General features: G+C 51.5%; 9 protein-coding genes across 9 annotated transcripts; 5 read left to right on the top strand and 4 right to left on the bottom strand.

The window, feature by feature from the left end:
• Positions 1 to 382: 382 nt before the first annotated feature.
• M431DRAFT_89871 (hypothetical protein) lies at positions 383 to 1,887 on the top strand (the record flags this gene model as incomplete). Its single annotated transcript, XM_024924073.1, has 2 exons — positions 383 to 626; positions 686 to 1,887. 2 exons carry the CDS (start codon positions 383 to 385, stop codon positions 1,885 to 1,887), a joined length of 1,446 nt encoding a protein of 481 aa, XP_024772266.1.
• A 48-nt stretch (positions 1,888 to 1,935) lies between these two features.
• On the bottom strand, positions 1,936 to 2,746 carry M431DRAFT_146897 (hypothetical protein). Its single transcript, XM_024912741.1, has 2 exons — positions 2,412 to 2,746; positions 1,936 to 2,347 (listed from the first exon to the last, which is right to left on the bottom strand). Exons 1-2 carry the CDS (start codon positions 2,617 to 2,619, stop codon positions 2,058 to 2,060), a joined length of 498 nt encoding a protein of 165 aa, XP_024772265.1. The 5' UTR covers positions 2,620 to 2,746; the 3' UTR covers positions 1,936 to 2,057.
• Positions 2,747 to 4,775: 2,029 nt separating this feature from the next.
• Positions 4,776 to 7,008, top strand: M431DRAFT_483732 (hypothetical protein; the record flags this gene model as incomplete). Its single annotated transcript, XM_024916145.1, has 5 exons — positions 4,776 to 5,318; positions 5,385 to 5,569; positions 5,631 to 5,709; positions 5,768 to 6,441; positions 6,525 to 7,008. 5 exons carry the CDS (start codon positions 4,776 to 4,778, stop codon positions 7,006 to 7,008), a joined length of 1,965 nt encoding a protein of 654 aa, XP_024772264.1.
• Positions 7,009 to 7,556: 548 nt separating this feature from the next.
• On the bottom strand, positions 7,557 to 8,483 carry M431DRAFT_90234 (hypothetical protein; the record flags this gene model as incomplete). The annotated part of the gene is made up of 2 exons (XM_024924128.1): positions 7,557 to 8,176; positions 8,264 to 8,483. The coding sequence occupies 2 exons, from the start codon at positions 8,481 to 8,483 to the stop codon at positions 7,557 to 7,559; spliced, it is 840 nt and encodes a 279-aa protein (XP_024772263.1).
• A 1,466-nt stretch (positions 8,484 to 9,949) lies between these two features.
• Positions 9,950 to 11,573, top strand: M431DRAFT_466396 (hypothetical protein). Its single transcript, XM_024915397.1, has 5 exons — positions 9,950 to 9,993; positions 10,049 to 10,181; positions 10,486 to 11,075; positions 11,100 to 11,208; positions 11,286 to 11,573. The coding sequence occupies exons 2-5, from the start codon at positions 10,094 to 10,096 to the stop codon at positions 11,390 to 11,392; spliced, it is 894 nt and encodes a 297-aa protein (XP_024772262.1). The 5' UTR covers positions 9,950 to 9,993; positions 10,049 to 10,093; the 3' UTR covers positions 11,393 to 11,573.
• Positions 11,574 to 12,395: 822 nt separating this feature from the next.
• On the top strand, positions 12,396 to 14,076 carry M431DRAFT_496911 (hypothetical protein; the record flags this gene model as incomplete). The annotated part of the gene is made up of 5 exons (XM_024917539.1): positions 12,396 to 12,509; positions 12,567 to 12,608; positions 12,726 to 13,026; positions 13,103 to 13,538; positions 13,608 to 14,076. 5 exons carry the CDS (start codon positions 12,396 to 12,398, stop codon positions 14,074 to 14,076), a joined length of 1,362 nt encoding a protein of 453 aa, XP_024772261.1.
• Positions 14,077 to 14,196: 120 nt separating this feature from the next.
• Positions 14,197 to 17,105, bottom strand: M431DRAFT_521728 (hypothetical protein; the record flags this gene model as incomplete). The annotated part of the gene is made up of 3 exons (XM_024920478.1): positions 14,197 to 16,768; positions 16,846 to 16,958; positions 17,088 to 17,105. The coding sequence occupies 3 exons, from the start codon at positions 17,103 to 17,105 to the stop codon at positions 14,197 to 14,199; spliced, it is 2,703 nt and encodes a 900-aa protein (XP_024772260.1).
• Positions 17,106 to 17,696: 591 nt separating this feature from the next.
• Positions 17,697 to 19,508, top strand: M431DRAFT_466258 (hypothetical protein). The gene is made up of 4 exons (XM_024915396.1): positions 17,697 to 18,001; positions 18,108 to 18,270; positions 18,355 to 18,665; positions 18,726 to 19,508. The coding sequence occupies exons 1-4, from the start codon at positions 17,897 to 17,899 to the stop codon at positions 19,302 to 19,304; spliced, it is 1,158 nt and encodes a 385-aa protein (XP_024772259.1). The 5' UTR covers positions 17,697 to 17,896; the 3' UTR covers positions 19,305 to 19,508.
• A 574-nt stretch (positions 19,509 to 20,082) lies between these two features.
• On the bottom strand, positions 20,083 to 21,769 carry M431DRAFT_483726 (hypothetical protein; the record flags this gene model as incomplete). The annotated part of the gene is made up of 4 exons (XM_024916144.1): positions 20,083 to 20,883; positions 20,985 to 21,267; positions 21,332 to 21,451; positions 21,585 to 21,769. 4 exons carry the CDS (start codon positions 21,767 to 21,769, stop codon positions 20,083 to 20,085), a joined length of 1,389 nt encoding a protein of 462 aa, XP_024772258.1.
• Positions 21,770 to 22,451: the final 682 nt, after the last annotated feature.

Raw genomic sequence — 22,451 nt, 5'->3', positions numbered from 1 at the left:
ATTTGATGCGTATTTTCTACTCCATTAAAGGGTCCGTCTCTTTGAAGATTCGGGATTTAGACGCAATGGCTGCAAGAGGCCAAGCGCATGTGCTAAGTGTCGGTAAAATATCGGCAAAAGATAAGACGAACAAAGTGTCTTATCAGTCAAGCACCGCAGCCAGGATGAATTGTCGAGAGTATGAGTATTCTCCATATCACAGAAGGATTGTGAGATTCGATCATTCTGTCGTTCGAGCGTTTGATGCATAGACTATAAAGTTGATGCGTTCATCGTGACTATTTTTTCATATACCGTTTGTTTCATAGATTCATTTGCAGTTTACTTCCTTATCCTCTTATTTTTTTCTCACTCTCCAACCCTGGAGGGGTGGCAACTCAAAATGAGCGGCCCAAGCCTTGAGAATTCTTCCGACATGTCTGGCCGCAAAATCTTCGAGCTCATTAGCTCTGCCGCCGCCGATGGCTCTGCCGCCCGTCTTGGAAAGTTGTCTTTTCCTGGCAAAAAGGTCGTCGAAACACCAAACTTCTTCGCAGTCACATCCCGCGGGGCGATTCCCCATCTCACTCCCGACAACCTCAAGAGACACACATCTGTAAACGGAGTGTATATGGCGCTGGAAGACTGTAAGTCATCAAATCTACCTATACTTATGACTAGGTCATTGACTGATCGTATCGGGTAGTTATTGAGAAAAAGGAGCCTCCCATTCAGCACACTCCTGGCAGAGAGGGTTCACGCCGGTTGCATATATTTACAGCCCTGCCGTCAAATACTCTTTCAGTACTTGGTCCACGGCGGTGCCCGGCCATTACAACTCCGTTTGGAAACACGCCCAAGGCTCTCGCCGTCTTCACTTCTACCGGATTCCGCAATGTGACGGTGCCTGAATTTGCATCTTATGTCCAGGCGCTGCAACCTGATATCGTGCTGCCAATGGCCGACTTGCCACACACCAGCGCGACACCCTCGTCCAAGAAGCTGGTGCGAATGGTGGAAAGGACCGAAGTATGGTTGGATGAATTCTTGGGCAAGCTGGCATCGTCTAAATCTACAGATTCTTTGGATAGCTCTGTGTTTGCCCCAGTGCTTCCAGTCGAGTATCCCATCCAGTGGGACTATTTGAGACATCTATCAGAAGATGTGCTTGGAAAGCTAGATGGCCTGGCGGTTTACGATGCAAACCTGCTTCCTGACCTTGTCAACTATCCTCCGTTGGCACCTCTTCCTAAGTTGTGCATGGATCCTCCCAAAACTCCACAAGAGGTTCTGCGTCAGATTTCCCTTGGCATCGACATCTGTACATTGTCCTTTGCAAATATCACTTCTGATGCTGGTGTCGCCATGACATTCACTTTTCCATCCCCTAGCGTTGATGAAGTACGACCTCTCGGAATCAACATGTGGTCTCCAGAGCACAACACAGCCGTTGTACCCTTGGTAGAAGGCTGTAAATGCTACACTTGCTCTAAACACCACAGAGCCTACCTCCACCACCTACTCAATGCCAAAGAGATGCTGGGTTGGAACCTCCTACAGATCCACAATCATCACGTCGTTAACGAATTCTTCGTGGGAATTCGCGAGGCTCTTGCTAAAGGGCAAGCGGTCTTCGGGGAGGAAGCGCGTCGGTTTATTGCTTCATATGAGCCTGTGTTTCCTGAAGGCACAGGCGAAAGACCTAGGGCGAGAGGATATCACTTTAAGAGCGAAGCGGACGCAGACAGGATCAACAAACCGGCTTGGAAAGATTTAGAAAAGGGGACAGCATCGGCACAGATTACGAATCTTGCGGAAAGCGGTACACCTAGTGGGGAGAGTCAAGATGCCACACCGGTGGCGGTGGTTAATGTGGAAGAGGCCGTAGCAACGTTGAGTATAAATTAGCATGAATAGACGATAAACGAGGTAAATAATAAAATGATAAAAGATAGTAGTCTCTTAATGGCTTTTTGTGAATTCTCGGTGACTATCTGCATAGTATGTTTACAAGAGATTAAGCAAACACAGATTATCCTTGTTATTTGTATAGTAACTTTGATCTTGGGTTACTATTTTTATGCTGCTACAGCCGTCTCGGCCTTACCACATAGGTGATTTCCATTATGCAAGAATTCACTGGCAATGTCAAGATTATGGATGACACGATGAACAGTGGTAAAGTCTCGATCCGAATCAATCCACACAGCACCAACCAGCGCCTCAGCAGTGGAGGCGCCTGTACCAGTAGTTATGACGCCCTTTTGACCCGGATGCAACTTGACAAATTGACCGATTTCCCATTTCTTCAGCGTCTTGCTCAAAGCAATGTTCGAGATTTCGGCCACGCACATTTGATGGCAGCTTTCTGTAAGCTCATATCAGCTTGGAAGAGAATTCAAGATGGTTCATGGATAATATAGGAAGCTCACGAGTAGTTTTGCCATCGATGATGCCGTCGTCGACTACGGCGAGTCGGAGGACGGCGTCTCCAATCATGGCTAGACCTTTGTTTCCATGGGCTCTGGGGCTTTGGCGGGTGGTTGTTGGATCTGTGCCTGGGGCTCGGAGAGCTTCTTCGAGAAGCTTGGGGGTTCGAAATTGGTATTGGAGGATGTCTTGTACGGTTTGATTAGACATGCTAGAGGAGAACTGCGTGAATTTACTCAAATTCTATGTTTCTTTTTGAGTCGCATTGTGCCATCAGGCCCCCTCTCTCTCCTCGATTGCACAAGAGGGTTTATATGGTATGGGGTTTCCATGTAAGTGAGTGCATTCCAGAGAGATGGAGAAGAAGCTGGCCGTTGGAGTTTGGAGCATTCCAGCCCCCTTTACGAAGCAGAGCGGCGGTTGCTGTATATCTGCGAATTACTGTATTTTGACGTCATTAAAGCTTCCGATTTCAAAGTATCTCAGCTAATGATTTATTCAATCGACTTTTACAATAGCCACTTGCATGTATTCGACTAGACGATGCGATGAGCCAAGAACAGATGAAGTGAGGAGTGTAAACTCGAAACGAACTTCAGCCTGTTTTTTATTACGCGGCTGCTGTAATAGTTATAACATTGAATATCTAGGTAGGTAGATCTCAACTGAAGAGCAACTGGTACGTAGTCGGTAGTGAGAATGGATGCTCCTGCCTTGGGATGCCTCCCTCGATGCTGGGGATTAAGTAAGCCGCGATAACAACTTCAATCCATATACTTCATACCCCGTAGATGCAAAGGCAACAACGGCATTAATGAAACACGACGATGATAGTCACCCATGTGGCCACGATCCTACGCCTAAAAGGCTGCCGACCGGGCTCTGTCCGAAAAGCACGCGCCCCGAATTAAGCTTGAACCAAGGTTAAATATCAAGACTATCGACTGATGGACCGAGCTGACGAGTGAGTCTGCGTGGGCCCAACTCAGAGTCGACAAACGCAGCGTCGGTCAACGGATTGAGACGAGGTTGGCCTCTAGTTCGTCTTGACGTGGGCTATTTGTCAATGCTGCCCACTTAAACCGGCCTCGTTGGACGTATCGGTATCGTCCGTTGCGTGAGAGCGACCGAGAGGCTGTTCAGCTCTGGATGCCGTGCAACCTTGCGACATGCAAGCCGGGATGTGCTGACGCCGGGGTTTATACTTGACGGCGACAGTATTTCCTGCCTGCCATGCTTATTTTTGAAGCAAGGACAAAAGAAACAGCACAATACGAGGAAATCCTACAGTACGAGATCGACAGCAACGCAAACCTCTTCAATTTGGATCTGCATTGTCCTCTTATTATACCGCGGGGGCGAAGGTCACCTACCCATCCAGAAAACAAGAAATAAGCATAACAATAACAGAAAAACCTAGTCTAACACGTCTAATTCCAGCAGTACCACCTCAGATGGCTGCCGGTGCCTGTCGGCTTGTGGAGTCTGTGAACTTTTGAATTGTCGAATCGCAGGGCAAACACGAACCAGGGCCAGCTCTGAGCGCCCAATGAAATGATGACCTCAACCCACGGGACGAGCGCCAAGATCGACAGACCTTCGGCTGCAGACGAAAGTCCCTTGAAACCCGCGAACTAACGACTTTGACGGATGAGGTTATCAAGACTGCACGGTTGCTTTACTTCTCCACGACTGGCATCATTCTGGCGGACGAGATCCGGATACGCCAAGCTGGGCCCTGGATTTTGCTAGAGAATGCCAAGAGCTACGACCATCGCCGCCTACTGCAGGGCCTCGGACTCTCGATTTTGGCAGGCATCGAGACGACACGTGCTTGTGTGCTCGACAATAAGGGGACTGCTTCTTGTGTCGCCACGTTGCTTGGCATCGCGATGGAAGAAGCATGGCTTCGAGCACACCCAAGTAGACAGCAGGCGTCTGCAATCTGCAACGTGCATTTCCCCCACGCGAGAAAGGGCCCGGTTGAGCCAATGGGGTATCATAGAGCGATGGATGCTACCTCACATTCGTGTATTCGCCCATAGCCGGTGGTTCTAGCCCAGACGCCATGGACTGACAATGCAGGGATGATGATGCCCTTCGACCAAGTTGCAAGGTGCCTTGCATCCCTCTCCGTCTGCTCAATGCTGCACACGGCCAGGGAAGCTAACGGAATTGTCCGCTGGCTGCAACATTTTGCGTTGCTCGGCATAGTCGTCACGCGAGGACCGGATCGCCCGTCATATTTGTATATAAGGGACTGACGAGCCCTTGTCATGCCGCTCCTCTTGCTTGCCCCCCAGCTGCCCTGCAGTCATTGCACTCCTCAATTCCTTGTATAGCTTGGATAGCTGCCACAGCCCAAGATGATTGCCAAATTTGGAGTTGTCAGCCTCCTCGCAGCCTCGCTGTCGGGCGTCTCTGCCCAGACCTTCCAGCGCCTGGGAACATGCCCGACTCTGGGATGTGTTCTGCCTCCCGACCAGAGCGACTTCCTCCCCGGCCAGCTGTTTGACTTGCGTGTCGAGGTTCACGCTCCCGTCAACGGCTCCGAGGCCGCTCACAAAGGCAAGCCCGACGAGAAGTTCAAAGTGACCATCTCCAAGGACGGCGGCAAGGCCAAGGACTTTGCCAAAGCCTTTGACATCACGGAGCCTTCGCTCGAGAAGTGGACGTTCAACTGGTATGAGGACCTCTTTGCTCAAGACGCCCACAAGCCCTCCGTTGTCAACGTCGCCTCCAAGGCGTACCGTAAGATTGCCCTCTACGAGCCGGGCACTTACACCGTCACCTTGAACTACTACAATGGCGAGAAGACCACCGCCAAGTGGGTTGTCCGCGACCTCCACACCAAGAAGAGGGCCAAGAATGTCATCTTCTTCATTGGTGACGGCATGACCACCAACATGGTATGTTTGCGATTGAGTTGTGAGCAGCCTGATCTCCTAATGCGCTAACCATTGATGCTGGTGTAGATCACCGCTGCCCGTCTCCTCGGACACCAGAGCATCAACGGCAAATACCAAACTCGTCTACAGCTTGACGAGTTCCCCGTCCTGGGCCACCAGATGACACACTCCATTGACAGCTACATTACCGATTCTGCCAACTCTGCCTCTGCTCTCTACTCTGGTCACAAGAGCACCGTCAACGCTATGGGGTACAGTCTTTCCGGCTAGAAAGGGCATCATGTCCGATAGAAAGCTAACAGATATGTTTAGTGTCCACGCCGACTCCTCTCCGAACGCCTTCGATGACCCCAAGGTTGAGACCATTGTTGAGATCTTTCGCCGCGTCCGCGTAAGTATACAATAACCAATGCGAATATGATGAGCAATTGGCTAACACTCAGCCTTAGAAAGGTGTCTGGGGTGCTGTTTCTACCGCTTTCCTTGCCGATGCCACTCCCATTGCTCTCAGTGGCCACACTCGCCGTCGCAGCGAGTACGGCTCTCTGATTGACCAGGCCCTCCACGGCATGACCAACTACTCCTGGACCAACCACGGTGGTCCTGATGTCTTCTTCGGTGGCGGTGCTGAGCAGTTCCTCCCCGGTACCGGTTCTTACCAGGGCAAGGACTACTATGCCGAGTTCGCCAAGAAGGGCTACTCTGTCAGCACTGACAAGAAGTCCCTCCTCGCTGCCGACAACAACAAGAAGGCTCTTGGTGTCTTTTGCCAGGGTGTCATGCCCGTCTGGCTGGACCGCAACATCTACAAGGACAACCTCAAGGCCTTCAAGAACGACCCCAAGGGTGGAAAGGGACCTGCTCTTGACCTGCCCGGTCTCAAGGAGATGACCCTCAAGGCTGTTGATATCCTGCACAAGCGCGGTGGCAAGGAGGGATTCTTCCTCATGTCCGAGGCTGCTTCCATCGACAAGCAAATGCACGTCCTTGACTACGATCGTGCTCTGGGTGATCTTTTGGAGCTCGACGACACCGTCCGTGCTACTGTTGCCAAGCTCAAGCAGCTGGGTATCTATGAAGAGACGCTGATTGTCGTATCTGCTGACCACGGCCACGGCTTTGAGTATGTAACCTTCATCTTTATCCTCTCCCCTGTCTCCCTTGCTATATCATTTGACTGGCCACTAACACTTTTAAACCTTACAGCGTCTTTGGCTCTGCCGATACCGAATACCTGACCGCCCAGAAGGACGAGCGCGCCAAGCGCAATGCCATTGGCGTCTACGAAAAGTCTGGTCTCTCCCAGTACACCAAGAAGGACGGCAAGATCAGCTATGGCACTGGCGTCAACTTCCCTACCAACTGGGAGCCTCGCTACGCCATTGCCGGTGGTGTCGGTGCTGCCCCTGACCACCGTGAGAACTACAAGGTCCACAAGAACGGCCCTCGCCTGCCCGCCACTCCCATTGGCAGCGAGTACTTTGTCAATCCCGAGGACGGCGTCGACGGCATCGTCATCAACGGAACCATTCCCACCTCCGAGGCTCAGGGCGTCCACTCTCTGACTGACGTGCCCGTCTTTGCCCTTGGCCCTTGCCAGGAGACTTTTGGCGGTACTTACAACAACGTCGACATCTTTTACAAGATCGCTAACTGCTTGGGTCTGGCTCATGGCAAGGGTGACTGCTAGTGGATGTTCTTGTGGGAGATTTAGAAGGTATATATAGATGAAAGCGTTTGTCACGATAATGCGCTGTATTTAATTTACGATTTAAAAGAAGAGAGGAAATATAACTTAATCGAATTTTGCAATCGCGGTTCTATTGCTCGAAATGTCTCATGTGAATCTAAACTTTTTGTGAGCCAGTACGTGGTATGCCCTGAAGGCCATCAGATCTATCCTTTAGCAACGTTGCCATCTTTGTTCTTGTCGTGATGCTTTTAGGGGAGGGGAAGAAAGAGAGAAAGAAAAAAGCCGCCTGCTGGTTACCAAATGAATGGAATGATAAGTTCATCCACTCCAGTGTAAAAAGAGACAACAAGGGGGAAATAGGAAAAGTAAAACGTTCGAGAAGATGCTGAAATCGTGTCCTCAAATGTAGAGAGTGATGTTAAATTCGCAACGGTGTCAACTTTTCGAGAGATTCTTTCTGCACAAAGGAAAAAAACAAGGACGAGATCTCACCGCTACTGGTAAAGATGGGCATAGTGTTCGCGCCAATGGTCAGCCGGAGACTTCTAGTCGGGCTTTGTGGCATTCATCACAGAAATGATCCCCGTCAGTCCGCGCGCGTCCAACTCCTCGACGCGGCGGCCGTCCTTGTCGACCTTGTTGGCCAGCGAGGCGGTGTGAATCCAGACACTCTTAGTGCCGTGGACGGAGAGCTGGGCCACGGACTTGTGGACGTTGTTGCGGCGGACGCCGCCGCCGGCTATGACCTGCAGGCTGCCGGGGGCGGCGCGGTGGCAGATTGCGTCGAGCTTCTCGAGGTTATCGTGCGCGTTGCCGATGCCGCCCGAGGTCAGGACGCCGTCGAAGCCGCAGCGGACGAGGATGTCGACGCCCTTGGACCAGCGCTCGCTGGCGGCGATGGGGTCGAAGGCGCGGTGGAAGACGCAGGGGAAGGGGCGGGCGGCGTCGATGAGGAGTTTGCAGCGCTCCTCGTCGATGGTGACCGTGAGGTCTGGGTACTTGGCGAGAGTGGAAGGCTTGGTCTGGAGCTTGAGGATGCCAAAGACAAAACCATCGCCGCGGATGGGGTTCATCACTCTGGTGGCCTTGAAGTTGTGGATGGCTTGCTCCATGAGAGCGATCTCGGCGTCGGTGTAGATGAAGTCTTGGAGAGGGTCATATTGAACTTGGACCTCGACCTTTTCTTCCTCTTCCGCTTTCTTCTTCTGTTGGTCTTGTCCCCCTTGCTGGACGGGAGTGCGAGGCGGGCCACGAGGGCGAATCATGACGCGGACGGCAATTTCAAGCTGCGAGGCAATCGAGGTCAGCTCCTTGACGGGGGGCGTGAGGCCGCCTTCATCGTACGAGCCTGGAGCGTTGAGCTCGATGCGTTTGGCGCCCATGGCTTGAGCCTCAAGACCGGAGGCGCCACTGAAGACTGCGACTTCGCAGTTGAGCTTGGTTGGCTGTCCAAGATCGATTGGGGTGGGCATTGTGGCGTCCATAACGAAAATGTGCCCAGGTGGGAGGTAGAGATGCGAATCTATGTGTTTGGCTGTTGAGGCTTAGCAACGAAACTTTGATGTATGAGGATGAAGGTGGTGAGGGAGATGAGGACGGAGATGGAGATGATAGAGATGGGAGAGGATGAAAGAAAACACCTTTTGCCTTGTAAAATGAAGAAGATAGGAAGGCTTAAATAGGCGGCGTCATCTCATATTGGTTGAGCTGATGAAAGACGGTTGCAGATTGAACAAAGATGTGAAACTGCTGTGAAACTGAAATTAACAGAAGAAATAATTGTGCCGTCAAGCTATTGTTCGATGTCGTGATTGTTATTGTTGAGGCGGTTTCAGATGTTCAAGGAGAGGATATCGAACATAACATTGAAAGGTGGGGGGTTGATTTGGTTGATTGATGAGTTTGAGGCGGGGGAGGGGCACGGCTTATCAGTTGCAGATAAGAAATTTTGCAGAAGAAAATGTTCAAGGACAGGCACATTGTCAAATATCACAATGAGAATCATTTTGTTACAGAAAGTGGTTGAATAGGATGAATAAATGAATGGGGTGTGATCTGATACTGTACTGTGTTGGATAGGAAGTGAGCTCAGGCAAGAGACAGCATCTCACTCACAATGCGCCATCCGAGCTTTTTGTCTGCAACTACACACTCCCCAACATGCAGCTTTCCGCATACCAGCCATCATGTTCTATCGGCGCTTATACCTGGCATTTCTATTGCATTTATCTTATTCCTTTGTAACATCCATGCTTCATTCAGCATATTAGCAGCAATGCCCAGAATCCACATCAAAAAGAGATTGAAAGAAAAAGAAAGCTTTGGAGGGGGTGGCGTTTGTCCGTCTCGCCGCATCTGGGGCCGCCTTGACTAAAGTTCTGGCCTCTTCTCCTCTCTTCTTCTAATTTCATGCATTTTAACGCTCATCTTCCCTTTGAGTGGAGCTCTAGAGCAATACAATGCAAGAAAAACTATCGGTGACCTGCTCTCGCTATACAAATTGCATGTCCTCGTCGAGTACCGCTCCCCAACAACTCCCATCTCAATTTTTTCTTTTTTTCTTTAGGCTGCCCTTTCCAGTGGACCCTCCGCTGCAAGAGCTTCGAGTCAGTGGACCCTTCACCAAGCTCCAGCGGGTTTACTGCACCCTGGTTTTGCCTATTCGAGCCCAAGGCCGCCCAAGTGCCAGGGAGCCGATGCCGTGCTAGGCAAGGTACCGCGACCAGCAACTGTAGCTCCGTCCACTCACACCCAAGCAAATCTGCCTGCAAGCTCTTTCGACGTCCATCCATTTTTTTTCTCTTGCATGCCATTAGGTACATGTAGATACTCCATACTACTCTCGGCATTGATTTGTTTCCTTCAGCAAGCTGAGAAAATTTTCTCCTACCCCATCAGCCAGCCCAGACGTCATACTAATCCGTCGGTACCTGATTTCCACCATACCTTACCTCAGGCACTGCTAGGTACGTACATACCAAGGTATAAAGCACCAGCTCCCCCTCCGTCCCAAAACTTACAACCGTCAAACCACCAGCTCTTTTTATTATCGCAACACTACACACACCTCACTACAGTCGCCATGTCTGCTGAGAACATTGACAACCCCATCTCCTACGAGATCCTGGAGGACCTCGAGGATGATTTCGAGGAGGTTGAGCTTGAGCTTCGTAAGTCACCCCGCGCCAGCATTTGCCACACACCTGAACAAATATGAATCTTGCCCATTCATTCATTCTTCCACTTCACCTTGGTGAAAAGTGATGAGATAGAGGCGGAAAGGCTGTTGCTCTTAACATGAACCTTGTTGCTTCGCAGTCTCGGCGGCAAGATACTCGTCGAGATCCTGCCCGACATGTCTTGTTTCCCGCTGCGAATGGCATAAGAAGAAGAGTGAACTATTTGAAGCCTCCACCATTCTATTGATTGATGTGAATAAATGAGCCGCAAGCTAACACTATCCTCGCCTCGCAGTCCGCCAACAGGCCAAGCTCACCAAGGACCTGTACGCCAAGCGTGCCAAGGTCGTCTCTGAGATCCCCAACTTCTGGCCCCTCGTCTTCGAGCAGGCCCCCCCGGATATCGACGAGTACGTCCAGCCCACCGACTCAGCCGTCCTCCTGAGCTCTCTGGTCAACCTGTCTGTGGAGCGCTTTGAGCTGCCCAACGGCGACCCTCGCAGCATCTCCATCAAGTTCGAGTTCAGCGAGAACGAGTACTTTGAGAACAAGGTTCTCGAGAAGAAGTTCTGGTGGCGCCGCAACAAGGATGGCTGGGCGGGCCTCGTCAGCGAGCCTGTCAAGATCAACTGGAAGGCCGACAAGGACCTGACCAGCGGCATGCTGGACCTCGTCTACCAGGTCTGGGAGGACGACAAGGCCGGCAAGGGTGACGACACCGAGGCCAAGAAGAAGCTCAAGAGCCAGATGGAGAGCACCGGCCTCGACGGCGTCAGCTTCTTCGCCTGGTTTGGCTTCCGCGGCCTGAGCATCTCCGAGGAGGAGAACCAGGCTGCCCTCAAGGAGGAGCAGGAGAAGCGCAAGGCCCGCAAGGAGGGCAAGGAGGTCGAGGAGGAGCCCGAGGAGGAGGACGAGGATGATGATGACGACGAGTACGAGATGGAGATCTTCCCCACCGCTGACGACCTTGCCGTCTGCATCGCCGAGGATCTCTGGCCCGGCGCCATCAAGTACTTCTGTGAGTACATTCACGCCTCTGACAATTCATCGGAGGAATCGGAGGATGCATGAACAACAGTGCTAAGACGTCAATAGTGGCGGCCCAAGAGCAGGATGCCCTGAGCGACATCAACTTTGAGTCTGACGAGGAGATGGACGAGGATGAGGATGATGCCCAGCCCTCCAAGAAGCGAAAGGCTTAAGCGTGCTCATGATTTAACGATTTCTTTTTGAGTTTTCTTTTTTCTTTGGATTGATTTTTTCCTCCTCTCTACTTGGACGAAACCAGGCAAAATATATACAGCCACTTGGGCACGGGATGGAAATAAAAAAAAGTTGACGATGATGATGGGAAAGGGTTCTTACACAAACAAAATAAGGGAGCTCAGAAAATGAGCAGGATGGATGCTTTTGAGATAGAATCAGATTGGCAAAAGGCGGCGGGCAAACAATGATATCACACACATACCCCCCCAACTTCTGCCTCCTTGTCGATGTTGACAATGTGAATTAACCAATTAATTACAGCTGTTTATTTATCAATGTTTACATCGGTTTGATCTGTTCAGGAGCCATCACGGCTAGTACCGTTTGGCATCGGATTCAAGTTACTTGCTATGATGTAAACGTGACATTGACAGCCCCTCTCCAACCTCGCCTCAGCTTTGGGCGTCATGATTCCCATTTCTCCAATTCCCTCCAAATTCGACATGCATGTCCATTTGCCATTTTGACTCGGAGTAATTCCTGAGTAACAAAGTCCCCCCTCATTTTCCATTTGGACCAATCCGCAGCTCGGCATACCATACTAAGTCCGTTGACAGACACAAGGCCCGTCATCAACGAACCTTGAATAACACAAGAATTTGTCATCCATGAGAAATGCAACTTTGATGCAACCTTGATGCATTTCCGACTTGCTACATCGGAATATTAAATCTTGAATGTCTGCGATTGGACGGAGCTGTTGGTGGGAGGCACGTGGTTTGTGATGCAATGGCAGAGCTATAAACTAATTCTTGTTGCCCGCCTTGCCTCTATTTTGACGCTATGAGACTTGTTCTATCCTCACTGCTATTGAGAACGCGACCAAGTGTTTTTTATTTGCATTTACGATTGAATTTCAGATACAATCCGATACGCTCGATTCAAGCGACTCAAGTACCTGTACTTCCCAATCTAAGCAAAATTCATCCTGCTTCAATTATGGCGACGCCGTGGCAGATTCGAGTCCCCGCCACTGATACGGGCTTGTTGAGGTGGGCGCAGACGGAAGAGTCTGCCGCAAAGGTCTCTGAGCTTTTACAAAAGGATCTAGAGGTATACTCTTCTCTCATTAAATCTTGACCAAATAATAAACTAACTGAAGTAATATAGAGCCACCATGTATTCTTCAATGCGGAAGGCTTTCATAATCATGTAAGCTCTCTCCAGTTGGGCTCATAATATATCTCCATTTTCGTCTACTCTACCCTTCATATGAGATCCCCATTCATCATTTCTGGGTTTCAATCAAACTAAGAGAATCAAAACTAGACTGTTCATCTTCTCCTCTCTCTCTATGCCACCGGCGCCTCCCCCAGCGTCCTCGAGCAAGCCTACGCTGAGAACCACTCCTATCAAATCAAGGCCATGAATACTCATCCTGATGTCGTCAAGGAGCTCAAGAGTGGGTGGTCAGCAGATTGTCCGTACCTCGGAAAGGGAAAACACTATCCCGACTTTCTGAAATTCTTTCAAGACGAGATTGAGGAAAAGGGGTGGGAGAAGGTTCTTCTGGAGTATGTGTTCAAGGGAGACGAGAGAAGTGAGGCCATCTATGGACGCCTCTTTGCTGGTATGTGTTCAAGCAGCCTTCTACTACCTATATGTCAAATCCCAACACAATACGATGTTAATATGACTCCATCCAGGCTTCTTACACCCCCTTATTCAACTCATGTACGGCATCGAATGGCACCAACCCGCCATTGTAGCCGAAGGCCTCGCCCAAGCCGCCGTCCACGAAAACCGCGTCGGCGCGTTCCTCACAAAAGTCGAGCAAGCCGCCTCCTCTCAGTCCCAATCACAATCAGCCCAGAGAAGAACTCCCCTGCCCGAGCTCTTCGAGTCCGTCGGGCAGTACAGCGAAAAGCTCGCCACGAGTGCTCAGTACGGGGATTCCAACAAGGTGTACGACGGCGTCTTTGTGCGTGCTCCCGATGAGGCGCTGGAGTTTTTGAAGCAGATTCGGGTTGGAGAGGATGAGCTTGAGGAGCAGTTGGCGGAGATGGTTCATTCGTGTGCGTATGTTGCTGCTACGGCGGCTTTTCATCCGCCGAATGTTCCCAAGTTTGACTTCTTCTTGATGTAAGCCCCTCATCTCCTCTTTCCAGAACTACATGTTTTGTTCTACTTACTAACAATCGAATTCCCTAGTCATCATCTCAACTCATCGCCCCTTTTCGTCACCCTCCTCTCCTTCGATTGGCTCACTCCCGCTCAAAAGGCTCGCATGCTCGAATGGAAGATCCGCCTCGACATCGTACAGTACATCGCCCGCGGATGTCCGCCGCTACGTCTCGACGCCCTCAAATCGTTTACTTCAAAGGACAGCACTGTGGCTTCCGTGACAAAGCCTGAAGATCTGCTTTCGCGGTTTCACGAGATTCTCGACGATGGACATACCATCAAAGTCGTCCGCGCGTTCTTCATCGCTCAGAAATTATCGCAAAAGTTTGCTGATAGGCCGTGGATTCGCATAGCGGATGACGAGACGTGGTTGAAGATGCATCAGGTCTTGTTGCAGAGCACAGAGGGTCCGCAGGAACCCTCTCTGTGGGTGAGATCTGCTGGATTTGACGATGCGTGGCAAAATGTGCCCAAGGAGGCCGATGGAAAGCTGTAATCCTTCAAGTCGACACTGTAGCGTCATCATGGCTTAAGGATTTTTGTTCATTTTGTGTATTTGTTTTTAGCTCTAATGTAAATAAAACCCATATATGCTCCTTATTCAAGAATATCAAGTTTAATCATCCATGCCCATCCACTCATCTTCACCATCGTCATCAGATTCCCCGCCCGTGCCATTCATGATCGTATCGATCGTCTTCTGCTGCGCGCTCGTCAAGTACACATCGCCATTACCGTCCTTGTCGTCCTTATTATCAGCCTGGCTCAACAAATAGTCAACCATGTACACGTTCTCATCAGCCAGGCGCCGAATCTCATCCCTCATCTTCACAACCGCACGCGACACCACGCGCAGCTCAACGTCCACCTTTCCGCGGTTAGCCGTCAGCCAAGCGCCGTGCTTGTCAACCAGCGCCTTGATCCACAGCAAGCAGAACTCAATGTGCGGAGATTCCTCCGTCTGGGCAGCCACGAAGCGGAGCAGTCTCGGGACATAGACGATGGGGAGATCGGCCACAACCAGAGGGATGTCGGCTGGAGGAACGGCCTGGAAGACTCTCTTGATGAGGCCAGCTTCGTTGAGTCGGAATGCCATGACCAGCGCCTTGAGGTAGTCCTTTTCATTCTCCATCACGGCCAAAGTCGACGCAGGCGTAATCTCAATGTTGAGATCAAACGGATCAAACTGCAGCGTGTGGTCCAAGCTGTAAATGAGCAAGCCCTCCGTCGAAGCAGCGCAAAACGCTGTACCGGCAGGCGAAAAGGCGACTCCCGTAACCCGAACCTCGGGCCTCTGCTTCCTCGCCGAAGGGTCACCGCCACGCTTCGATCCGGGCAGGCTCGCGTCAAAGCGGTCTTCACGGTCGGATGCCTCTCCCTGCATGTCAATCTCTCCCACGGCGCCGGCCTCGGTCAGGAACTTGCTGTTGAGGAACTCTTGTGTTCCGGATAGAGACAGGTTCACGCTGACGGTAAACTTCTTGAGCAGCACCATGGTGGACACGGAGTAGAGGCAGATGTATTTGCTGTTGCCGCCGGCCAAGAGACAGCTTCCGTCGGTGCTGTATCTGATTGTGCTGAAACTTTTGTTGCCACCAATGTTCGCAGCAGTTCTCCGGTCTGACATCTTTCGTCCTCCGGATACGTCGCGGCGCCCGTCGAGACCCGCCGTCTGCTCAGCTTCTGATACTGACCAAAAAGTCAATTGGCCATCAATTGTGGAAACTGCCAGTTGAAGGGAATCTGGTCTAACGGCAATGTCGAGAATGTCGGCCTGCAGCTGCAATGGCTCGCTTGTCTGTGTTCTGTTGAAGATGGACCAGATTCGTGCTGTCCTGTCCCAGCTTCCACTCACCAAGGAGTTGCCATTTGGGGTAAAAGCCAGCGCAGACACAGGGCCCTCATGACCAGCCAGCCGATCAAGCAGTTGGCCAGTCTGCACTGACCAGATGTGAATGTCAAATGAGTCCAATGATCCTGCGGCTACTACTTCGCCACTAGGGTCAACAGCCATGCTTGTGAAAGAAAGCCTTGTTGGGGCTGTAAAGGTACGGAAATTTCGATATCTGATGAGATCCCAAGCCCGGACGGAGCCATCGAGACTTGACGTGAAGAGGACATTTCCCTTTTTGGCAAACTCACAAGCCGTGACGCCGCTGGTGTGTTCCGTGAATGTGACGATACAGAAACCAGATTCAATGTCCCACACCTTGATCTTGCCATCATCAGCGGTAGTAATGATTCTCTGACCATCTGGCGAGTAGACGAGAGAGTTTATTGAGTCGAAATGACCCTGTTGTTTGAGGATATACGACTCCGACTGCCACTCCCAGACTAGCAGCTGCCCCAGCTTTGAGGCACCAAAGGCTAGCCACTCTCCGCTCTGGTTGATCGTCACAAAGTCAACGTCGCTCTGAGAGATGCTCAATTTGTGGATGTTGTTGAAGTCGGGCATTTCGTAGAGACTGAACAGGCCGTTGGATAGACCAGCTACTAGGAGGTTCGTTTCGGCGTGGAAAAAAGCACATCGCACGTGTGCGCTGCCTTGCATGAAGTAATGTCTCTCCACAATTCGCCATCTCATATCCGACTCATCATCACTGTCATCCTCATCCTCGTCATCTTTTGAAGAGTTGAGCGGCTTAACATATTTCCAGGTAAAGACTGCACCATCTTTGCTGACTGTGTAAATCGACTCTTGGTCTCCGGAAAACCATGCACCAATGACGGTTTGCTTATGGCCACCCAGGACGGTAGGGATGAATCCTTCCTCGGCCTCCACACTCCATATCCTTGCCGTCAAATCTTTGGAGGCTGTCAAGAAGAATCGGGAGTCGCTGGACCACTCGATATGCTGGACCGAGTCGAAGTGACCGGTGAGGGTGCGGCGCTTTATAAAGGGAGCAAATTCCAGCTCTCCGTCGGCATTGGTATCCGGAGTTGAAGGCACATGCCAGACCTCGACTTTGCGCCCCAATCCCACCACGAAGTATCTGCCTGAAGGTGAAAACGAGAGCGCTGTGACCTGCGACTTGAAGGAGAAGTGATAGATGGACACGCGGCGGGGAACGTTGGTCAGGATCGCATGGCCGTCTTCGTCAACGGTGAGAAGGAGGTTTCCGCGTGGGGAGAGGCCGATTCGAACAATATTCTTGCGATGGGCGAATGGCAGGGTATGGGATTTGTTGCTATTGTATCGAATTAGCCATCCAGCTTCGTCTTGTCCAAGAGACTTTGATGGGCATGATGCGCCGGCACGACATACTCTACCAAGTTGAACACGGTCACGCGGTTGCCGACGGGTGAGAATAGATGGGTGCCATCTGGACTGAAGACCAAGTTGCCTTGGCAGTAGACAGTGCCCAGCAAGTTGGAAAACTATGAAGGACTCGAGGTTAGCCGTTGACCCGGAATCGATGTGGGAATCGCAGTTGCATATTGTGTGTAGTGGGCAATTGGGTGATGATGGAATGGTTTGATGAATCAAAATCAAGTCTTGTGTCATACCCTAAAATCGGTCTTCATTGTCGACCACTTGCCATGATCATGAACAAACTATACTGAGAGATGAAGCTCTGATATGTTGTGCCGCCGTCGCATCAAAAAAACGAGCTGCGACTTCCTTATCGATACGGGGCTTTTTTTTCTTCAATTTTTTTCCTTTGCCGTTAAAAGTCCGGCAGACACTTTATTCCGCTCCTAGCATCTAAGCCTAAAGTGGTACGACTACTTTTTAGTGCTCGTACACTGCAAACACCATACAGTAATGCCGGGAGCGCACTGGCCATCTCATCTAATCTGGAGTTGGAAGGTAGTGTGTACATGTTACTGCACCGGCTGCACCACAGCAAAGAGTGAGAGGCCAAAGTACCCAGAACCTAACTCAGTGCTTCTGCTTCCAACCTGTTCATGCTAGCAGACAAAAAGGCAAGCACCAAAAAAAAGGAGACCGACCGCCGTTGCTCCTGCTCTGCCTATCCCTCCCCAGTCCAACCCAGTCGTACCAGCCCGCTAAACCCAATCCGCTACCTGGCCTATCAGCAACCAGCAGCCCCTGGGCAATTCGCCAGAGTGGAAAATTGGGGGATACGACCGCCTCAACCCCTTCTATCCCCTGAAAGTTCAAGCTCAGGAAGTGCGAACCTCCACTTTGTTTTCCGTTTGACCAGAGCCATCGGCCACCTGATATTCCTCCTCCTGTCTCTTGACTTTTTGCCTTAGCATCTGTAGCCATCGTCTGCTACCGTCCTCTCGCTCGTCCCTCAAGCTCCCCCAAGACACTCATCCCGTAGCCCCTCCACCTCCACGTGTGCAAGATGGCTCCCGCAGCTGCTGAGAGCGCCTCACCGATTGGCATTGCCAATCTGCCCAACCAGCGACACAAGATTGTCGCGAAGCGTGGAGCTAGCTTCACCATCATGGTACGCGATTGTCCTCGAGAGTTGCCGTTTGCAAACGCGTCTGCGGCCTGGCGAGCTCGATTGTTTCAACGGTAACAGTAACTAACACGCACGCTTTTGCTCTTAGGTTGCTGGCGAGTCTGGTCTGGGCAAGACGACCTTCATCAACACCCTCTTCTCCACGACCATCAAGAACTACGCCGACCACAAGCGCCGACACCAGAAGCAGGTCGACAAGACGGTGGAGATTGAAATCACCAAGGCCGAGCTCGAGGAGAAGTTCTTCAAGGGTAAGAGCTACCTAGCTGCCTAACGGAGGTGTAACGCAGTGGAAGAGACAATATGCTAAGACCGAGTTTTGTGATACTCTCTAGTTCGATTGACTGTCATTGACACCCCTGGATTCGGTGACTATGTCAACAACCGCGACTCTTGGCAACCCATCATCGAGTTCCTCGACGACCAGCACGAGTCTTACATGCTCCAGGAGCAGCAGCCGCGCCGTCAGGACAAGATTGATCTCCGTGTCCACGCCTGCCTGTACTTCATCCGCCCTACCGGCCACACCCTGAAGCCCTTGGATATCGAGGTCATGAAGCGCCTCTGCTCACGAGTCAACCTGATCCCCGTCATTGCCAAGGCTGATACTCTCAGCCCCGCCGATCTGGCCAAGTTCAAGCAGAGAGTACGATAAAGCAAACCACCCATGTTCCGCACGTCCACCTTTGCTAACTAGTTGCTACAGATTGTCAGTGTCATCGAGGCCCAGAACATCAAGATCTACCAGCCCCCTATCGAGGAGGATGATGAGGCTGCCGCTCAGCACGCGCGTAGCCTTATGGCTGCTATGCCGTTTGCCGTCATCGGATCCGAGAAGGATGTCAAGACCAGCGATGGTCGCATCGTCAAGGGCCGCCAGTACTCTTGGGGCGTTGCCGAGGTCGAGAACGAGGACCACTGTGACTTCAAGAAGCTGCGATCCATCCTGATCCGCACTCACATGCTCGACCTCATCCACACCACTGAGGAGCTGCACTACGAGGCCTACCGAGCACAGCAGATGGAGACTCGCAAGTTCGGCGAGGCCCGACCCCGGAAGCTGGACAACCCCAAGTTCAAGGAGGAGGAGGAGGCTCTGCGGAAGCGTTTCACTGAGCAGGTCAAGGTCGAGGAGCAGCGCTTCCGACAATGGGAACAGAAGCTCATTGCTGAGCGTGATCGTCTCAATAAGGATCTCGAGCAGACCCATGCCCAGATCAAGCAGCTGGAGAACGAGCTTGAGGCCATGCAGGGTGGTGCTGTCCGAAGCCACGGCCGCCGATAAATTATTCATAATGGTGGCTTGGTTCTGTCACGCAATGCTGGCGTTGGAGTGTCATGATGTCGGGTTTTCTCACTCCACCTCGCCCCGGATATAGGTCTGGGCTTGAAGAGGTCGAACATGGAATTGCCGCCGCGTACGGCACTTTGTTTCATGCATATTCTAATCAGCTATTGCTACGGGAGGAGAAGATCTTTTTTGATGAGTTGTCGAGGTAAAGGCTCCGTCTTCTTTATTATTTTGTCTTGTTCGGTTCTTGTACCGGAACTGTCGCGGTAGCGGGCTTTGATGGTGGATGCAAAGCACCATGTTACGGCCGTTGCCCAAAATCAGCAAGTAGGGGGAGTGCTGGAAGTTTTGATAATGTAGCCCTATTTTATTTCTCTTTTATTTGAGCACTCCCATTTCAGTTAGGTACATTTTCTAGTCTTATGTAATTGAGTCAGTTGAGATACCAGTTTAATAAGGCCTTCATAATGCGCATTAAGTATAGGGAATCTTGAGAGTGAAGCTAGCATTTCACCACGTTTGTTGGATGTGGTGGTGAAGTAAAAGTAAGAAGAGACAAAAGACAAAGTAAAAACACCTGACCAAACGCCATGCCATCTCTGACAGAATAAGCATATCCTATCATATACCCGAGTCAAAAATAAGTCCATGATGAAGGATGAAGAATGAAATAAAACACTCCATGATCTGATTGCCTGCTGAGACGCCCCTTTCCCCCTCCTTCCTTTTCCGAAAACAAATAATGCAACTGTCAAGACTTGGAAACAAATGCTTAAACAGCGTCCATGCTAGCTCTTGTTGTGAGCTGCTCATTCTTATTGCCCAGCCTCGAAATCTGTAAAAAGGCATCAACGCCGTACCCTTCCAGACTGTGCAAGTTCAGCGAGCCAGCCCAGTATTCGGCATAAACACGACTTAGGGGGAGGCCCATGCCGAGCCGCAGATTAGGGGGTCTGCTGGTGAGAGTCGAGAGCGAGCCCAGGTACGTGGGCGCCTTGAGGTCAGCCCGGCCGAGCTCGTCGGTGACATGGAGCTCCTGCATGGTGGCGGCCATGCGGGGCACCTGGCCGAGGTTCTCGAGGCGCTTCTGGCTCTGGGGGCCCTTGCTGAAGGACCAGAGGTACGGCAGCTCGTCGCGGGGGATGCCGCCGCCGCGGTCTGATATCCGGATGATGACGTGCTCCTGCGCTTCGCAGATTGTGACTTCGATGGGCGGGGGAGGAGAGGAGGCGTGGTCGGGCTGCTGCTGGTGGCGGTCGATGACGGCCTGGACGGAGTTGCGCAGGAGCTCGCCGACGATGTACTCGAGGTGGCTGAGGATGTAGGGGAAGCTGGCGTTGAGGTGGCCGTCGATTTTCACCTCGGGCACCTGCACCTGGGGCCCGTTGGTGGAGCGGGCGAGCTGGGTGACGGCCTTTGCGCAGCGGCTGATGACATCCTTGGCGAAGCACTTGATGAAGACTTCGCCTATGAAGTCGGACTCGGAGAGGGTGGCGCCGGGCGAGAAGTAGGGGGAGTTGAAAGTTTCTGTAAGGGAGAGGTGCTGCTCCGCGATGACTCGTCGAGAGATGCGCTACGTGGCTCACAGTCAGCTTTTCCGTTGTCATTGCATGCAGATGGGGTGGTGGGAAATATTGGTGGTGGCAGCAAAGCAAAGCAATGTTCCAGACTTACAGATCGAAGAATGACATTCATAAAGTGATCCAGCTCTTTGGGGTCCATCAGGCGGCCGCACTCGAGAATCCCCATGGCGAGCTTGGGGATGACGGTCAGGTGGCCTTTGAGGTTCTGGCTGATGACCTCGCAGAACTTTTCATTGTCCTCCAAAGTTTTGATTTCTTTAAACTTGCGAAAGGTGTCAAACGCCTTGTAATAGAGCTGGTAGACTTCTTCGATGTGTGGGTTTGTTACGACGACGTAAGGGAGCTGTTGCATGTCACGGATCCGATGCGCAATTCTGTAAAATGCATCCCATAATTAGCATCCTCACATTGGCAAAATGAGAAGCACGACGATATTACCTGACTGGCAGTTCGGTTCGGACGTAGTTTGCAGAGCTTATAAGTCGCGACTCGGTTAGGGAGCGTCCAAATACCATCAGCTGGCGCAAGCTGATGGGGCGTGCCTCTTTCGCAACCCATCTACACGAAAGACGACAACGTTAGCGCATGCGCTGTCTTGGAAAGATATAAAGATGTGCGAGAATGAAGAGAAGAGCGAAATGGGCTGTTAAATATGAGGTGAAGTATAGATGCAATGATAGATTGAACATACTCGTCCAACACAGAAACCGGGCGCCACGTGCCGTTGCTGGCGCCAGCTTGAGCCGCATATCTCTTCTGAATCTTCGCAATGGGAGATGACGCTATCAAGATCGGCCTAGGAATCGCTTTACTGAGCGTCGAGTGGGCAAACGGTCGACATCGTTTGCCGTGGCAGCGCAGCGCTACGGAGAACATGCCCACGGTTCCATGCAGCACAGAGGGATCGGAGAGAGATGAAGCTAGTTGAAGCTGGTGACGATTCGTGTCGCGTGCGAACAGTAAGCGGTACAGCGTTGAAGAGAAGCGGAGCAGAGGGCGGAAATGGAAATGCGATGCAGAGAGGAGAAATCGAGAATCAGGCGATCAGTCGAGAGGGGAATTGGAGAGCTTGGTCTTGTTTCGTCGTCAAGTCAAGCCAGGGCAAATGGCTTTTAATAAAGCAGCTCCGAGGCATGTGCCGGTAGATCTGGTGCTTAAGGTTTGGTCAGCCTGAAGCCTGGCGAAAAGGGCCCCACAGACTGCGGTATCGGCACACTCCGAATGGCGGCATGTTCTGGAGTCCAGAGGGATGAATCACTGGACGGAATTTGGGTTACAGGGGAGCAATCGGGGATTAATGCTGTTTAGAGCATCCGAAACTACATACAAACTATCTGATGCCGTCACTGCGTTGGGTTGGTTCAACGAAGCTCTACAGTACGTACAGCTACACTTACCCACCTGGTAGCGTCAAGCTTCCAAGTACCTGCAGCAGCCCGGAGTCAAGTGTAAAGAAGGGTTCTGAGAGGCGATCAGATAGAACTTTGCGTATCCCAGGTCGGTACCTAGATAAACGCCACCCAACTAAACATGAAATGAAAGGCCATAGCAAGCTTAC

Source organism: Trichoderma harzianum (assembly GCF_003025095.1).
Source record: "Trichoderma harzianum CBS 226.95 unplaced genomic scaffold M431scaffold_9, whole genome shotgun sequence".
Classification (NCBI taxonomy): Eukaryota; Fungi; Ascomycota; class Sordariomycetes; order Hypocreales; family Hypocreaceae; genus Trichoderma; species Trichoderma harzianum.
The sequence above is the reverse complement of the archived record's forward strand: the minus strand, read 5'-3'. Positions and strand labels throughout refer to the sequence as shown.

Coding starts and splice junctions, on each gene's coding strand:
- M431DRAFT_466258 (XM_024915396.1), top strand. CDS start 17,897: ATGGCTCCCGCAGCTGCTGAGAGCGCCTCACCGATTGGCATTGCCAAT. Junction 18,002..18,107: donor GAGCTAGCTTCACCATCATG/GTACGCGATTGT, acceptor TTTTGCTCTTAG/GTTGCTGGCGAGTCTGGTCT. Junction 18,666..18,725: donor TGGCCAAGTTCAAGCAGAGA/GTACGATAAAGC, acceptor TAGTTGCTACAG/ATTGTCAGTGTCATCGAGGC.
- M431DRAFT_466396 (XM_024915397.1), top strand. CDS start 10,094: ATGTCTGCTGAGAACATTGACAACCCCATCTCCTACGAGATCCTGGAG. Junction 10,182..10,485: donor GGAGGTTGAGCTTGAGCTTC/GTAAGTCACCCC, acceptor CTCGCCTCGCAG/TCCGCCAACAGGCCAAGCTC. Junction 11,209..11,285: donor CGGCGCCATCAAGTACTTCT/GTGAGTACATTC, acceptor AGACGTCAATAG/TGGCGGCCCAAGAGCAGGAT.
- M431DRAFT_146897 (XM_024912741.1), bottom strand. CDS start 2,619: ATGTCTAATCAAACCGTACAAGACATCCTCCAATACCAATTTCGAACC. Junction 2,348..2,411: donor CATCGATGGCAAAACTACTC/GTGAGCTTCCTA, acceptor ATGAGCTTACAG/AAAGCTGCCATCAAATGTGC.